This window comes from Oxyura jamaicensis, chromosome 2, assembly GCF_011077185.1.
Source record: "Oxyura jamaicensis isolate SHBP4307 breed ruddy duck chromosome 2, BPBGC_Ojam_1.0, whole genome shotgun sequence".
In the NCBI taxonomy this organism is placed as follows: domain Eukaryota; kingdom Metazoa; phylum Chordata; class Aves; order Anseriformes; family Anatidae; genus Oxyura; species Oxyura jamaicensis.
The window spans coordinates 142065229-142084765 of NC_048894.1; the positions used below are offsets into that span (position 1 = coordinate 142065229).

Below are 19537 nucleotides of genomic sequence, written 5' to 3' on the forward strand. Positions count from 1 at the left end.
ATATGAAGTCTAGACAGGTTTGTGGGGCTATGATCTGCATTTTTTTTAAAGGTTACATAGCCTACTATATAAAGAGCTTCTAGTGTCAGAGTAGTTGAATAGAATTTTAATTTTTCTTTAGGCTAAGGGAAATTGAAACCTCATTTCTATCATTTGAGAAGTGTATTCTATCAACCAAAATATGTCTTCTTACAAATAGGAGCACTAATGACCTTTCCAGATGTCTGGGATTTAATGTCATCAAATAAGCAAAATTAATGGTTCTAGAAGAATCATAAGGTCTTTTTACATCAGGAAAGACTGATATAATCCCTTTCCCTCCTCCTTTGTCCCCTACCCCTCCCTCCCCTTTTTAAAAAAAATCTGTAATTCATAGGAATTAAGAGAAGAACTACAGATTTCCACAGTTTAGCTGAGAAAATTGATCTTTGAATCATAGGTTTCTATGGAGTAAGGTTACTTTCTCTTCCATTGGCTTTGTGTGCAGTTTGATATATTCTGAGGTGGACTATGGCCTTGTTCCAAATGAAGGAATGAGGAAGGCTCTCTTCTAGTGCAGACATTTGTAGGGGAGGAGGGGGGAATGCTTCTGAAGTTTGTGGATCAAAATAATGTAATTTTGCACCTCCTAATCAACCCCATACTGTCCAGTCTTGTGGAATGAGAAAGCATTCTTCTCACTCATACAGAAATTAAAAATAAAAATGACACCTTCTTTATAAATATAACTACAGGTTAAAATGATTTAATCAATGGCAGGTAAGGCTTCTGGTATTGTGTTACTAAAGTACTTCATTCCTGACCTGAGAAGTGAACTTAAAAAAAATCAGAACTGTATAGAATATCAGCCACTACTCAGTCTCCCTTTCAGGGCAGCAACATGCATTAGAAAGCATATAAGTGACAAATGTAATGTAGTCTGTCTTCTGTCATTTGGAATCAGGAACCCAGAAACCCAGATGAATTTCAGCTGTTTTAATAACAGCCTTTTACAAGGCTGTGAACAAGTTTTGATAATTAAATATTTGGAGCAGCTAGAGTAACACTGTTCCCCCCCACCCCCCCAGATTTTTTTTAGAAATCTTTTACCAATTCATTGCCATTATACTCTCATTAGTTTACCTATTTTGAAGAAATTAATTTCTTTGAATACCACAGATGTGGTCTTATCATCATTGTACTTTGTTATAGGCTATTAGTGAGGGTTCTATACTGTTGATATATCTTTATAATCAAACTCAATAACTTAAGCTGTTAGTGGTCTGTTTTAAATTGGACATTGTTATATTAAAAACACCATTAAGGTTTGAGCCAAAATTAATCATTTTTATTGAAAAAAAAATCTAAAACCAGTTTTGAAAAAAAATAATTTCAAATCATACTAAGCAACTAAAATAGAAAAGCTCTTCAAATTTTACTTCAAAAACACACGGACTTGTTTGATCTCCTTTAAAAGTCACCCTATGATGACTGCCTTACCAGCATCTGCTCACTTGGCAAACATATTAAGCATTGAACCAGTGAATGAAATACTCCCCAGCTGTGTGTTTGCGTATATAAAACCTGCCAGTCCCTGCTCTAATAAACCTGGGAGACTCATAGATAAGTGGAAAGTGATGTGAAATGACCTCCTGGCACCTCATTAAATTATATAGTCAGCATCTAAATGACACATATATGGCTTTGAATTAGAAAAGCAAACCAGAAGTTAACAGTTACATAACTTACACTCATCTTTGTTATTCCAAAATTGTAGACTGCAAAACGAAGCTATTTTAAAGAGAGTGGGTAATATACTAATTTGTGTGAAAATATTAGAAGTGTGAAAAAAATATATACATTCACTACCTACCAGGTGTCCTCACACAATATATTTTTATTAACTTATTCATATAGACTGAAAATAAAAAATAGTATTTTAGCTCTGTGTTTGAGATATAATGAAAATCTATATACTTTTGACACTTTCTCATTAAAACATGTCAAATGAGACATACAGAGCATATTCAGTTACATCGTATGCATTTTCATAGTATTTATTATATAGCTATATAATAATTCTAAGTAAAAAGTTAACCAATCCTTAAAAATATTTTGTGTGTTTCAAACAACTATTCTGTATTTTTATTCAAAATACTGTATAATAAATGTATTCAGTCATTAAATGAAATGCACAATACAAATACTGAATTTCCACTGGGGAGAGAGGAGGGTGTACTATATGCTTCTAGTAAATGCACAAAATTTACATACTTTTCTGGCTCTAGGCAACCTGATGCCATTCACTATTGCCCCCTTCAGTATTCTTCATTATCTCTCAAAGTTAACTTGACAAAAGAATCACATGAAAAGTCAAGTACCAGCCACAGGTCAGTCTACTCAGAGAATTTTTGAATAAAATTTTCTGGCAACAAGCTAAATCAACATAATGCAGCATTTACGCTAGTGCTGCAAATGTTTCCTTTCTGGTATAATGTGTATCCATGCTGATACTACATCATAGAAAAACAAACCAATCAACAAACAAACAAACAAAAAACACTTTATGAATTGCATGTCTGATTGGGTATTGCTTTAACTAGGTTTATTATCTTTGAGAAGAAAAAAACACTTCTGTGTCTTCCTGATACCTTTTGAACGATGATGTTCTGCCCAGGATTTCTAAATTCTGTCACAGATAACACTACCACTTATGAATGAAGATCAGTTAGTTGTCCATAGAAAATTACAGAAAAGGACTTCCACACATTTTTAATGCTGAGCTCTCAAAGCCCAGTTTTAAGAATATACTAAACATTATGCTTTTGGATACTAGTACAAGATCCTTTAAAAGTCTTGCAAAACCAGAATGGTGTTAAAAAGAAAAATGGCAATAGGGCGATAGAGTTGAAAGAATGTCAAGAAAAACCCCCCCCCCCCCGGGGGGGGGCCCCAAACTGTCCATCATTTGTTGATTTTAGTCAATCAGTAAATAATCTTTACTTTGTCCTTAAATTAACATCTTGAGACCTTGTGGAGTTAGGCATATAAGCATTTGGAGCAGTCTTAGAGGTTTTACTCCATTTTACTGACAAGTGATCATTGTTTAGACAATGAATTCCTATCAAAAGTCCTACTGAATTTGAAGTGGTTACTTCTATGAAAAGACGGTAAAAATAGAGTAAGGTTCACAGAGTAAATTTCATACCAATGGCAGCTTTTTTTTTTTTTTTTTTTTTGATTTTTCATATTGCCTTCTATGATCTGTACCTCCCATTCAGCAGAATATTGCTTGGCTGAAAATAATAGAGCTAGACATTTCCATCCATTTTAATTTAAGATGGAGAGTTAAATCTTCCAAATTTAAAAAATGTCATTCTGTACGTCTGTCACATTTCTAAAATGAAAGTAAGATGCACACAGCAGTGATGATGGATTCAAGTTATTAAAAGCAAATCTTTACTCAGCTAAGTATTTTCATGAATACCATTTGCTTCTTATTCCCTCTTGATGTGGGGCTGTCACTTGAGACATGCTGTTACTTATGATCTGCCCTTGACTATCTTTTCTTCTTTGCAAATGTAAACTGAGTTCGAAATCCAATGAGTACTGAAATAACTCTAGTGTGACATGGCTTTTAAGTTGTATGATGATTCTAGATACAATGAACTGTCTACTGCAAATCACATGTTGACAGCATTATTTGCTCTTCGTGTGTTTTTACTGGCAGAATGTGAATGTACTTCCCAGAATTAAAAAATAAAATAAAATAAAAAATAAAATAAAAAATTGCTCTTTCACGGATCTTTTCATAAAAGAAACAAAAAAGAATACAGTGCTGTTTTGTTTGTTTGTTTTCCTTCTCTCTATTGCCTATTAACAATAATTTATTGATGTCTCATAACACAAAAAAAAATCCAGAAAAGACACAAGGAAAATATGTCTGTGAACACAAGGAAGTATAAACGGCTTTATACTGCTATTCAGGATCTGAAGAGAATAGCTGATTTTAACTTCCCTGTTTACATTAAGGCAGGAAACTAGGTCCACCTTCACTGCCTAAATTCTAAAAAATCTTGTCCCAAAATGATGCTGTGTTTGTCAATACAGTGCTTGACATTCCTTTAATATTAGATCTTGCTGGAAATGTAAAGCAAATATAGTCTCCATAGAAACTAGAAAATTTCCCAATTATATGTATGTTTTTAAGCTTCTTTTTAGGGAACGAAAAAAAAAAAAAAAAAGCTGTGACATAAATTTCAATTTTTTCAGTGGTGGTAAAGAGCAGTTACCTAATTTTCTGATAGCATGACTTCTAAATCACATTTCTATCCCTTACTGTTTATGTTCAATTTATCTTTTCACTCTAGCTGAAAGGAAATCCATTTGCTGAGGCAAAATGATATAAAATTCATTTTACAGTTAGTAATATTAATTTTAAAACAGGAGTATAGACCACACTGATACGCTGAGTAGAGCATACAGTAGTTCATGTATATCAGGGAAAAAAAAATAAAATCTTAAATATCTGCATTGTAATTGTAGCCAGTGCTGGATTTCAGTGTTGAACAATTAACAATCATTACACCGTTTTAAAGTATCAGTGGGAGAGCATTAAAGAAGATGAGCCTTCCATGTTTATAAAAGACTGCCTGTGGCATACTGTGTGTTTTTGTGAATAATTTATCTTCTAGCTTAAACCTGTCACAGTATGAAATATTGTAACTATGATTTTGCATGACAGAATAATGAAACAGTGAAAAAAAAAAGTCCACACTGCAATGACTTTTCCACAGAATTTTGGGCATGAGGACTTGAAAAGCTGTATATGAAATAGCTTTTCCTCTCACTCCATCAAAAACTAATCCAGGCCAATGAGTTTCCTCCTGCACATTTAATATATAGTTCAATTGTTTGTGTGTTTTCCTATATTGACCTTTTCTAATGATTTTTGAATTGTGATCTATTCTAAGATGACACAGAGTGTATTGGATGCAAAAATAGTTCCTGGAGAAGTTCCATTAAGCAAATATTTGAATTCTGTATTTCACATTGAAAGCCAGCATAATAAGGAAGATTATGGAGGATGAGGTTTTGCTAGTTTATTTATGTAAATTACTGAAAATTATTTTATGTCAGCAGCTTTGCTGGAAAACCCATTCATTCTCACAAAAGTTTCTTTCAATTAATAGCTGCTGTGCCATCATTTCTGATAAATCTACATGTCATAAAGCACAAATGGATTCAACATGAAATCTAATGTCTTAATTCACAAAGCAACCACATAGCATTTCTTGGGGACCATCCTGTCAGTGAGTGACCCTTACACCATTTATATCAAAGCAATATAATTTAATGCAAACTATTTTGTTAACACAATATTCTCTATTAGAACCCAGAATAATAGAATTATGGATAATACAATTCCTAAAAGAGCTCAGCATTAAAAATGTATGGATGTCCTTCTCTGCAACTATATTTGAATAATTTGCAATTAGATAAAGATAAAAGCCATTGGATCGAACATATTCATTGCACTCAATTCTTTAAAATTTCAGTCTGAGACAAGAAATTATCTTGAGTTTGGAAAATGTGTTACGATTAAATGGTGGTCAAAATTTTTGTGTTAAATAAAGTCATATACTTAGGTGTGATGGTTGTTATGGTTGTTACCTGGAAAAAAAAATAAAGGAACAATACATAAGAAAATAAAAATAAAATAATAAAAAAAGAGCACAGAGCACTATATAGTTCAACCAAAGTCTCACATTTTAAAAGTTGAGCTTTTGGTTGAAAGTTCTGCTCCCTATGAATGTAGGAGTATCATGGAAGAAAAGCAGCTAAAATGGAAATACTTCTTTTGGCCTATTCAATATATGACATCACCCTCATTTTTGAATGGCTGCTGCTAAGTATGTTTATTACCTTTCCCATTAAACACACAAGTATTTATATTTTTTGTCTTCACAAAAGCAGGTTAAAAATTCTCATTATATGCTCTCTAAGCACAGGAAAAAGAAAAGTTCCATCCTGAGACAGGACAGAGTTATCCACAATAACTCACTGATTCCTTTATAACAGGGTTAGTTATCTAAATTGTGGTTTCTCAATTTCATAATAGCATTTTTTTATATCAGCACTGTGAACAGCTCAATAAGAATTTCTTAATACTGTTCCTAACATGCTTACTGTGGGAAGAAAATATGTGTTTGTCAAATTATTCCAAGCAACTATGTAGAACTTTTTCTATGCTAGGATTTAAGTAACAGTGTGGTTTCCTTCCCCCCATTTCCATAACTTATTTGGGGAATTCTGTCTTTATTTCAAGTTTTTTATCCTCTGCAGAAGTTATAAAATTACATTTCCACCCAGAATATCAAAGATACAAAATACAAAATACAGAGCAACAACATTTCAAATGAATCCTTTATTACAGAAATTGTAACTCTTTGAGTGTCCTCATCTGTGGCATTGACTATCTAAGAAGTATTAGACTGATGGAAACGGGAAGATATAATCTCTCCAGTTTATCTAAATCAGATTAGCTAGGTCAAAAGTGTATGCTTCTTTTATTTTATTATGAAGGAGGATTAATAACATGAAAGAAGATTAATAAATGCCCATTCCTGCAGGCACCTGTTCTTTAGTGAACAGCAATAGAAGCAGTGGATCAAAATTAAGTCCTACATAATCAAGCATAAATTGGAAGTACAAATATTTAAGGAATAAATGATATTCAATATCACTTGGTAAGCACACTGCTTACCAAGAAGTCTAAGTGAACAACAAGCTCTCAGTAGTCATCAAAGGCACTACTGAACAATAAGGTGAGATAAAATCATTCATAAGGAGAGATGAAACAGTGATTTAAAAGGCTGGTCTTTTTGAAGTTGTCTTTAAAAGATTCATACTATCACCAGAAATAAAAAATGTTAGGGTTAAGAGTGAGGTTTTGATTGAGGATCTGGAAATCTACAAAAAAACAGACAGAGGCATGCTGCTTGAATTTTTCCTTCAGGAAAGGAAAGACTGACATTGCCTCTTGTTTCAGAGAAGCCAAGATTATGAAAGCAATATTATCATCCATTTCAGACAAATGGTCCTTCCCTGCTTATTTGGACTTACTGGAGCTACATGACTATCTAGATCTTTGGCACATGGTCTTGGGTGAAAAGCAACATTAATGCATTTGTCTATAATCAAAGCAATATTCTAAATTACAGTTTGGTTGTCAAATTGAGATAAAATTAAATGTCAATTATTTCAAAAGATAAGGATAAATGCAAGTATTATGAGAAAACAGTGCACTATAAAAATGTTAGACAAAAAGTATCAACAGAAATATTATTTTAAAATAACTTTTTCACATTAGTATGTTTAATATTAAAGCAATCACAAAATTCATCCATAAGTGTTGAAAACATCCAAGTGATAAAAAGATCTGAATGAGACCAAATCTACTTACCGAATTCCTTAGGAACAGTGATAGAGTAAACACAGTTGTGACCCACACTGTAATTCTTAGGGTAGTTCGGTGATAATACAGTGCCTTCAGAGCCTGTTGACCGGCTTCCACAGGGTGCTAGAAATTGAAGATAAGCAGTTTTTAAAATAATATAATATCCCCCCCAAAAAAAAAATCAGCTAAAGTGATGTTCTGTATGTTGGTGTATGGGATAACAGTAAAATGTATTCCTCTTCTACACTTGATAAAATTATGTATCATTTGAAGTACTGAGTATGCTCGACTTTCTCATATATCAAAAGAGAACTGATGACACTTCACTATTTGCCAGATCAGTTATTGTTCTTCTTTAACATTTATCAACCATCTTAATAAAATAATGATGTGCTTTAGACACAGTGTGCAGTATTCATAGCATACAAAACTATTACTCATTTGTACAATGCTTTATATTCTGATAAAGGCATAGATTATGCATCCCATCAGCACTAGTAAATGCTTACTCCTGCCAATAGGCTGATAATTCAAAGTAATGTATAGAACTACTCAAATAAGAATGTCAGAATTCTTTGACTGAACATGATGTACCAATTATTTATATCTCATTTATTTATAAAGTGATATATATAAGGTTATGAGCAAACAATTTTATTTATCATATAAATATCATGTTTATTCTGCTACTAATAGCTATAGTAATTGATACAATGGGAGATAAATAACAATACAATTTACTACAACAATGTATTTTTCTAAGACCGACAGAAGTTAGCATTTGGTTTTAGTCAAAATTGTGAAGCAAGAAACAGGGCTTTTTCTTCATCAGATGTTCAGGTGTGTTTATGTGAAATAGTAGTAAGTGTCAGGGTTTTCCTATGCATATGACTTGCTTCTAATATACACATTGTAATTGAGTAGTTGAATCTATTGTAAGGAATAAAGACATTTATTTAGAATATTTCTCCTAACCATTTCAGACTATAAAACATTTTTTTGAGTTTAATGGTAACATATGCATTTAAATAGATATATTACTTCCATTAAGATTTAAGTGAGATCCTAAAATAAGTACTACTCAATGTTTCCTATGTTAAAAATACAGAAATCCACTTATTTATTTATTTATTTATTGTGGTATGCTCTCAAAATATAACCTATACTAATAATTCTGTCCTACTCCAGCACTCATATTATTATTATACTTCATTCATTAGCAGATATAAAACAATGTGCAAATTTGGGGTAAAATTATGATCCCACTGAAGTCAATGCCATTACAATCAAAAGTATCAGAATTTAAACAAAGAAACAACAACAAAAAATCTTCTTTAAATAAGGATGCATTTTTTTCATAAATAAATTTAAAATACATTATTTTTCAAAGGCATAAAAATCAAATTTATTGCAAGTTTTCCACAATATTATTAATTTCAGCTTAATTTCCTTGTCAGCTTCCTTATTACCTGTACCAAGAAGTTATCACCATTGTGCTTTAAGAATTTCCTGGACCTGGTTGCATTAGCTGTATGGTATTTCCAGTTGAAGTTACCCATAACGACAAGGGCAGCTGATCTAGAGATATCCCTTAGTTCCTTAAAGACTAATTCATTGGTGTCATCATCCTGATTGGGTGGCCTGTAACAGATTCCCACAATAGCATCTGTTTTACCTGCTTTTCCCTTAAACTTTACCCAGAGTTTCTCAACTGTGTCATTGCCACCTGCAAGCTCAGTCCAGACCCTCTGTTACCTACAGCACCACCCCCCAGTCTTGCCTGCCCTGCCTATACCTTTTGAAGAGCCTGTAACCATCATAAAAACACCAATCTACAGGTTCTTCCTGCCAAGTTTAATTTATGCCATAATATTCAGTATGCTGTCCTTGTTGTGCTTTCCAGGATCATCAATGGAACACTAATGAGGGAGAACAGCAGTTGATTGTGATAAGAATGTGGTAACAGTAAGTGTGTTGATGCATTTCTCACTATTTCTTTAAACATTATTAAGCATTAATGGCAAAAAGTCCTTTTGTATTTGTGCTGAATTTACCGTAATGTTATGTTTTCTTGTAAAATAGCACTCCTTGCAGCCCTTGAAAACATCTTATCATAAAAACAGTGAAGTATCACCCACTCCCTATCTTAAATTGTTAAGTATTTTTATCTAGAAGATTGCCCATCTTAATCATTAGTATTAATTTCCCTTTGTATGTCAAAGAACTAAATTCTACCTTTTTGTGGCAATGCATTAGTAAATAGTACAATATAAAATGCTTTACCATCAGCAGTGACATTCCTTACATTCCAGCACACAACAGTTGTAAAAGGAATTTAGATGATCACAGCAGAGAGCCAAAATAACAGCAGAAACACAAATCCCTGCAGTCTATGCCTAACTACTGCTATGAAAAACAATTTTCTATAGCTCCACAAACACATTACAGGGTTAAAAGCCCCTGCCGTGTGCTTACTGCTCATGTTTTCTATCATTCCTTCACAGTTTAAACAAAAGAAAGAACTCACAAAGAAAAACTTCAGTAAAAGAACTGTGAAGAATGCCCTAAGTATAAGAATAAAGCACAGATATCTTAATCTTTTGGAGAAATTCATGTGTTTTCTACCAAGATTTTTTTTCTGCTACTGGAAGCTTTTAATTCCTACTATTGCTTTCAGATTACCTAGTTGCTAGCTCCTGCAGATAAGATCTGAGACAATTTAATTGTAATTTCAGAATTAAGTGTCATACTGCACCTTCCATTTTTAAGCTGCATTCCTCAGTAGAATCGACAGGGAATACCACTTAAAACTGAATGGTACAATATAGCTTTATGTCATGCAGATAAATTTGATTACAGAGATACAAGTATGATAAAAAATGGAGAATAACAGTGCATAAACTCTGCAAAAAGAAGGAAAAATGTAACTTGAAGAACTGATAATAGGATACTGAGTTTTTATCTTGAGGGTCACTGCTTCAAAACCCAGACTAGGATACCTAATATTTAGTTGGCCTAAATGATTAGCTTAAGTAAAATAATTCATTGATGAGATGATGTACTTTTTAAATAATTGAATACATTAAATAGTTAATTACTCTTTTTCTAGTCAGTTATAGTAAAATGACATTCTGTTTACCCTTTTTAACCCAAAATATTAGTTCTAATGATTTCAGTTGTAATGGTTAAGACTAATATACAGATAATAAATAAATGAAAATAAATATAACTACAAATACAACACCACAATAAAATAAAATAAAAATCATGCAAAGGAAATCTTAACAGATAAAAAGTGTAGGCAAATTTATTTTGAACTTTCAAATTATAGATACCTTATTTGTGGAGATCATTCTGCAATTCTGCAAATGTGAATGTGAATGTGCTGAAGCATATGAAATTGTTTTGACAATACTATCAATGTGGAGAAAACAATTTTACATAGGAATATGTATTTTAACCACTGTTTGGAAATACAGAAGTACATTAGGAATAATTTAAACAAACAAACAAACAACAATAACAACAAAACACACCAACAAGCATCAACAAATACAGAGAGAGAAGAAAAACAAGAGAGAGACAGAGTACCATTACATAGCAGGAAGCAGTACCAAAGAAAATGATAGCAGAAAGAAAATGGAAACATTTCATGTTGTAATCTCTTTTAATATTAATAACACAATTTAATTATGGCAATTAAAATTGTTTTAAAATATGAGAAAGTATTTAAAGCCAATATATGTTAATAGTATTTAAAATTATTATTTAAAACAGAGACAAGCAGGACCCGGTGAAATGCCCTCAGGAAGTCAGAAACTTACAAAATCACAGACTGACTGAGTAAAATGAATCAAAGAGATTATGAAAGTTTAAAATAAACATAACAAATTAAATACAGAGAAATTCTGAGTATCAGATGTGAAGAGGAATATTAGCAAATGTACAAATGGCAAACCAAAAGCAGGTGTCTGCATAATTCAGGAAAAGAAAATTAGGAACATCATGTCTTGTTCTGGAATTAAAAAAATAATAAATCTTTTAGATCTGTTCTGATCTGAAGAATTGGATGTTTAGTCTCCAAAAGAAAATAATTAGATCATGGGCAGACTGATCAATTTTCCAAGATGTGGTGGATTTAAAGATCAAGGAAACGAATTGTTCTCTTCTACCACCAACAACAGGAGATGGAATAATTGCCAACAGTTTTAGTAAATTGCCAACAGTTTTAGTAAAACCAATTAAGCTTAGATAGTCTCATAACTACTTTGTGGACGTTATTGATTTCTTTGGTGGTCCCTGGAAGAATAAAATATATAAATATCAGTCATAATGTATTAAGTATATCCAAGCAGAGAAGAGAGAGTACTTCACCTTTTTACTACTGGTTATGTAGATATATTACTCCTGATTAATTAATTGTAGCATGAGAAAAGGGTATTTTTCTTTGGTGCTGGCAATGTTAAAACCACAGACTTCCCTGTTATAGTTTGATGGGTTGCTTTATTTTATTTTATTTTCTAGAAGAGGAAGATGTTGAAAGATAAAACTTGTCATGCAAAAAGATTCATGGATAAGTAAGAGCAAAATGGGAAAACCCGCAAAAGGCAATACTTTTAAAATTCAAAAACTTCAATGAATCTGAATAATAAACAATTTGGAAGAGTTCTGAAACATATATAGTCAAGAAAACACGGCTTATAAGGAAAGAATCAAGGAACTCAGAACCTGTGTAGCTTAGTAAAGAGAAAGACAATTTAATACATTTCAAGAAGGACTGAAAGTACCTCTTAAAAAACAAACAAACAAACAAACAAAAAAAAACACTTTCAGCTTGTTTTTTTTTTGTTGTTGTTATTTTAAAAAGTATATATAAAATTCAATTAATCAGATAACTGAATTATTCCTATATTGTTTTATTTAACAATTCATCAACGATTACTTTTCAAACCAACCTCAACAATTAAAAAACACACATCCAAATAACTTTGCATCTGAATGTGCTTAAGCTTCCACTCCTTGAACTCTTTAAATTAAAAATAAATGTCTTTCTAAAGGTATGAGAAGCAGATTTTACATAGCTGAATATGAGATATTAAATATAAGGGAAAATTGTTCTAGCCTAAATTTAGATACAATATATGTTCTCAAATTATTAGTGACTATTAAATTTAACTATATTACTTTTTTACTTACAAATTTTGGCACACTCAATTTGAACAATTTCTAAATTTCAATTTAAACAATTTCTAAACAATTTCTTAACTAATGAAATTACCTTAACTTTAGATTACTAAAGTCACTTGTTTTTGCCAAGTGTATGGGAAGTCTGAAATGAATTTTCTTATATGAACTGAGGTGTAACAGAAGGGCCAGATCCTATAATTTTCCTCTGCAGAATGTGATCACAGCTGATTGTTCCTTCATAATACTGTCTGTTATCCAAATAGACAAAATACTACTATTAAAATACTACTATTAGCAAATTTTCACCTTCTTCATTTCTTTGTCCTTTTTTGTTTGTTTGTTTTTGTTTTTCCCCTGAAAAAATGTAATTAGCTAAAAATGAAAAAAGCCACTCTTTCTGTTCTGGCTGAGTTAATCAATGTCTATTTTATATGGTCAGTGGAGTGCAGGAACATATGAGAAAAATCTCGTGCTCCAATTTAAACTGTCAAAGTACTAGAAAGAAAAATATAAAAACTTGAAAAGTGAAACTGCCTCTTTTTATAAATCAAAATCCTTTCCCATACAATGTTTCCATTTCTAAATGTCAGACTAGAGTTACAAATCAGGAATTATTTATTACCAAAGTCTACGACATGTAGATGTCAAAATGTCTAGTAGTTAAGGATAGTCAGATATTAAATAATATATGCTTCAGCCATTAATAATTTAGCAGTTAAACTAAAAATTAACCTGGTCAAAATTAGGCTGAAATTTAGGATCTTGACAATCACTGTTTAACAGACACACTACCAAATGCTGAATCTAAAAATCTAAAATACCTTAATTGCAGATAATTATGAATTTTATTTTATTTTACTTTTCTCTCCTATTAAAATGTACCAAATAGCTTTTTGCAAGGAGAACAACAACAACAAAAAAAAAACACTATGTAGCAGTGCTATAAATTAATGTCAAGTGTGGTATGGTCTTCTAGACTTTTAAGCGATGTTTAATGCACTATTTTATTATTATTATTATTATTTTCTTACTTTTGGGGATATGTGGCTCATGAAGGCCTCATTGAGTGATTACATTGTCTTTATGTTCTTTGCCTTTGGAACAAGAGGTGGGATAAAGACTCTGTCTGGCTCATGAAAGCTGGAGGATGGTGAGGAGCTTCTTCATAAATTCGTTAATGTTTCCCAGTACACCAGAGATCTCTAGCTTCAGTTGATAAGAACTCCATGAGACAGAATTCCAGGAGTCTAGATCACTTCAGGAATAATGAATAATGAGGTTCTTCCTTCATTTAAGTGAAATGTTATTGTCCCCTTAACATTTTTTTAAAGCTTAAAAGTTTAAATTAAAAAACAAACAAACAAACAAAAACTTCAAAGTTTTTTGTTGTTGTTATACTCTTTAAGTGATATTTGATTGTTACTTCAAGTAACGATGTTGTGGTTTAACCCGGCTGGCAGCTAAACACCACACAGCCGTTCGCTCACCCTCCCCCCTCCCTCTCTGGGATGGGGGAAAGAAACGGGAAAGTGAAGCCTGTGAGTTGAGATAAAGACAGTTTATTAAGATAGAAAATAATAATGATAATAATAATAATATGTACAAACAAGTGATGCACAATGCCCACCACCCGCTGACCGATGCCCAGCCCAACCCCGAGCAGCCGGCCCCTCCACCCCGGCTAGCCACCCCTATATATTGTTTAGCATGAAGCATGACGTCAGATGGTATGGAATACCCCTTTGGCCAGTTTGGGTCAGCGGTCCTGGGTCTGTCCCCTCCCAGCTCTTGCTGCACCCCCAGCCTGCCCGCTGGTAGGACAGAGTGAGAAGCTGAAAAGTCCTTGGCTTAGTATAAGCAGTGCTCTGCAGCAATTAAAACATCAGCATGTTATCAGCACTCTTCTCATCCTAGTCCAAAACATAGCACCCTACCAGCTACTAGGAGGGAAAATAACTGTCCTAACTGAAACCAGGACAAACGAGTTAACATAGCAAACTTTGAGAATGGAGCCTTCTAACAGCAGAAAACAAAAACAAAGAAACAAAAGTCTAATATTTTGTGCTGATGTCCTTGCAGTGAAACTGCTTCTGCTCATAACAAATGGAGGTGGAATAGGTCTTTGCAGTTACCATGTGTCTGACAACAGTTTAATTCTTCTGAAAGAGTACACTAAAGCTATAGCTTCCAACATTATTGAAAAACAATAACTGTTAAAAAAAATAAAATGCTTTTTAAGTCTACCATCTGCAACGTTTTGACATGATATTCAGAACTTCTGAAGGGAAACAATCTCTTTAAAACAATTTATCTATCAACAGCTAAATGAATAAAAAATATGAGAAAATAAAATTGTCAGTAACGGTCTTCTGAGGAAAGACCCTGTTCTTTCAAGTTTATTGACAAAGCAGGTGGAAAAGAACATTACATGATGGATGTGTAAAAATAAAAATAAATCAGAGATTAACAAAGTTAACACATTTTTAGCTACATTAGCAAGACTGGAAACATCTCTTGAGAAAGTATAAATGAAAGATATGTAGAGAGCTACAGATCTCTTTATAAGAAATAAGCACCTCTTCCAGTAAGAAATATATATATATATTCCATAGGCCATATAACTTTTGTATTATTTGTTTATTCACCTCTGGACTCCTACTGGTTTAAGGAAGAATCATTCCTATTATGTTATGAAGAGTGCCACTTCTGGTTTGAACAGCCAAGGTGTTTGACAGACAATTCAGTTGGGTTCTCATTGAGAATATTTTTTGTTATATACCCGTAATAGACAAAGGGCATATTAAAAACATATTTTCATTAAGCAGTAAAAAAGCAAATAAACAAACAAAACTGTGATGAAAAAAGTTAAAATTATCAGAGCTTTTTAAAACTCACTGATTTAATAAGTGCAGAAACCCAGCAATCTATTTATTACTAGAGAGATGGTAAATGATATAATTTCCTGAATCTTTATTTGAAAATAAAACTCTCATTATTTTTGAAGGTGGGTAGAGGAGGATGAGGAGGGAAGAGGGGATGATCTGCCTCTAAGGACCGCATTATGCATCCAAATACAATTGGTGTTCTGCTGTTTGCTACCAAACTGCAAATTCCTAAAGTGTCTCTTTACCTAAATGAATTTTCTAGCATTGGCAGTGAATCACAGCTACAAATAATTAGCTTTTTCCTGAGTTATCTGAGGATATTATCACAATATTAGAATGAAAACCTGTAACTCCTAAGGTTTTCAAGAGATTGGTTAAGCAACACTGTAAACTGTCTCAAAGGCATTTACTGTGCAAAATATTAAGTACGTGTGCATATTGGCAGTTTGAAAAGAAATTACATTAACAGTTTTAACGGGATTTAATTCTAAATTTGAGATCTGACAACTACTGATAAATTAACTAAAATCACTGTAATCTGTTCCATCTCAGCTGTCTTTGCTAACACTGCTGTTTATTTTTGCAACACGGATTTTAAATTAATTTTAAACAGATAGAATTCTGCACTTTTAAAAGTCTTCTTTAAATGATCTCCCCTTTCATTTTTCAACTATTTTTCAAAAATTAAATTAAAATGCAAAAAGTAAAAACTACCTTCTCAATACTTAAATTCTTGAGTTAATTAAGGGCTAACTGGGTCATTCTGAAAATAGTAGCAAATTAAATATGACAATCCAATAATACATCTGAGAGAAAAAGAAAAATCATGGAACACAAATCATCCAGGAAAACAATAACAGTGTTGCTCCTTTTAGGTATGTATGTGTAAAGCAGTAAAGTTGAAAAGGAACAGATTTCCCCCAGAGGATGATTCATCTCACCCTAGGATAGAAACATGAAAGCACCTGTCTCTCAAATGGTAAAAGAAACACGTTTGAAGATTACTCTGAAGGTGAGGCCACAGATTCACATTGCTTAATTCCAGGTTTCAAATACATAACTGCCTAGTCATCTAAGCAGTTGCTGTGAACAAAGGGGGTGTGAGCAGTGATATACTTATTCCCACTCAGGAGTGCTTAATTCTCAGCTACAAAACTGAAAAAGATGAAATATCTTCAATATACATATATTTTAAAACAAGGAGTGAACTGATATACCAAGAACAAGTATCTACTCTCTGAAGAAGAGAGAGCATAGCAGCTATTTTTCTACTAAGATTCCAATAGTCTTTGAATTCATTAAGTTAATTGGTCTCAACCCCAGCAGTGCCATACGGTGAAAATAAAGAAAGGTTGCCCGACTTTTTGTGTGGAAGACCTTCATATGTGCTTCACTGGCATCACTACAGACTCGGAAAATCTTATGAGCTCCATTTCCAAACACTGAGTTGAAGAAAGCGTTCAGTATCAGAAAGACAGATTTAAGGCACTTTGATTCAGCTATTTAAAAGTATTTTTAATTGCATTAATCCAGCAATCTAACACTATTTTGTTTTCTTGTATTAAAGATCACATTTAAAAGCTTCCATTGTATTTTCCCATTAGCTCTGAAAAATAAACTCTCTCATTTTTGCAGGCAACAAGCAAACATTACTTTCATGTTTTATTATTTGTTCCAGTGTTAATACTGACTCATCAGAATATTTCTCATGGGCAAGGATGCTCTACAAGTAAAATAAATAAATAAATAAATAAATGGTTCTTAAAATGTTATCCTGACATGACTTTACTAATTTGCAAAGGAATTGTCATAACGATTCCAAGGTAATTTACGTACATTCTAAAAGCTAATTTGCTGTCATCAAAAACTTGTATTTATGATTATTTATTCTATAATCATTTATCTTGCTTTTAACAAAAGTGAAACCGATAAACATTTTACTCCGTAGTCACACAGTATTGAGAGATTAATCTTTGCACATTTTACTCTAGATTTGATGATGCAGCATAATTTTGCAGTATCTGTGAACCCTGTTGCTTCAGACTGGTGTGAAGTTGTATTGGCACATTTCCCAGTCCAAACATGTACAGGATCTTTGTCGTAACCTTACCTTATTGTGTGTATATATATATATATAGATATATATAGATATATATATTCATAGCATAAAGCCCACCATAACACCAACAACTTTCTTATCTAATAACTAGATAATACACTGTATTATGTTTCACTTAAAATCCTTCTTCATGGAACTCTGTCAAAAGTGTTTAACAGTTCAATTATATTGTAACAATTGTTAATTTCATCTGTATCCTCACGGAGCTCTCTCTTTTCCCATTAAGCTCCATATTCCTCTTCAAAAGTTACACTGAATTTTCTTCAACATGTTTAATCATGCAATCTCCTTGTTCTACTCTTTATTATAATCTCTACCAATTTTCTAATATGGATATTAGCCAATCCTTCATCTAGGAAGACTTTTGACATATTCATCACCTTCCACTGCTTTGATATACAGGTTAACTTAACGTCAACATTTATTCTTCAAACACTTCATACCTAGGCTCTTTCAGAGCTCCATAGAAAAAATATTGTTTAATCCTAGCAACCCTCTATGGTTCATTTTATTGATATTCTTCAAGATGTCTTCTATAACTGCATCCATTTTGACACAGTTTGTTAAACTGAAAGGTATGGATCCAATGAAGGACCTCTCTGGTCTCCTCAGTAACAACACAACACAACACAACACAACATAACTAATTTACTTAGCTTTCTGCAATGACATTGTCCTTGAACACATTTTTGCTATAGATACTTTAATAAGTTTCCTCCCTTTCTCATGCTTTAACAAGTACTTTAGTGGTTATATTAGGTTTACTTCTTTAGAAGTTGTTTCTCAAAACCATGCTTGATACGTTATTCTACTTCCCTCATTTAAACATGATTTCTTTTTCTTGGATTAGATATTTTATTTTTTGTTAGATTCCTTGACTTTGTTGCTTCCATGTGCTTTGGTTATCCTTTCAGGGTTTGCTTCTGATTGGTGAGGCTCTAAAACTGTTTTTTTTTTTTTTGTTTTTTTTTAAATGATTTCCATGTCACCAGTAAATACTTCTGCTGATTTCTTCAATTTCATTTGAATGAACTACCACAGTTCGATATAGTTCCTCATACTAAGTCAAAAATTTGTTTTTTCTCTTCCCTTCCTCCCAGGGTGTCCAATTTGAGTGCATTATGGACACTTTGGATACATTGTTAATACATTATTGTAACATTTACACTCATTGAGGAAATCTGTTCTGGTAAAGTATTCATTTGATACTTTTATCTCAATGCTGAAAAAAAAAAAAAAAAGCTGTAATTGGACCACTGATATTTGAACTGGGGATAATTAAAATATCACTGTAATGTTCTCTGACCTTCGTTTACTTACATGTACTCTCAACTGTAACTCTATCTAAATATAACTTAACATCTAACTTTTAATAAAATTCACCCACGAACCAAACCAATGTTTTTCTTGGCACAATATTTAAGTACTATTCTAAAATACCAAATTAATCAGTAACATTTTATCAAAGCAATATAAAAATATAAAATGAAGTGCAATACAATAGGGAAGGAAATGTGATCCTCTTAATTCATAACAAGGAAACCAAACTTGTGCAGTAGTTGGAATACATAGCTATGTACTAGATAGAGTTGTAATTAATGAATTATATTATGTTAACACTCAACCCTACTTCAGGACATAATAAAGAAATATGTAATATAAAGGTTCCAATGAATATCTAAAAAAAAAAAAAAAAGTAAAATTTGTTAGGGATTATACTGTTTCTTCAAGAGACTATGAAATCAAAAAACAAACAAACAAACAAACAAAAACTTTTACTATATACAGTAAATATGAGTAAATACACTATATACTATATACAGTATATATGAGTAAAATATCAAGAAACATGAGATCTTTAAAGAAGAGGCTATCCATTTTAAGCTGGAAGATTATCTTGTTTACCAT

General features: G+C 32.2%; 1 protein-coding gene across 1 annotated transcript in view; it reads right to left on the reverse strand.

Moving 5' to 3' along the window:
• CSMD3 (CUB and Sushi multiple domains 3) overlaps nucleotides 1-19537 on the reverse strand; it is a 629782-nt gene that overhangs the window by 129566 nt on the left and 480679 nt on the right. Inside the window, exon 32 of the mRNA XM_035317227.1 lies at nucleotides 7445-7561. Within this exon, the coding sequence (XP_035173118.1) occupies nucleotides 7445-7561 (117 nt within the window). The remainder of the gene's footprint in view (nucleotides 1-7444; nucleotides 7562-19537) is intronic.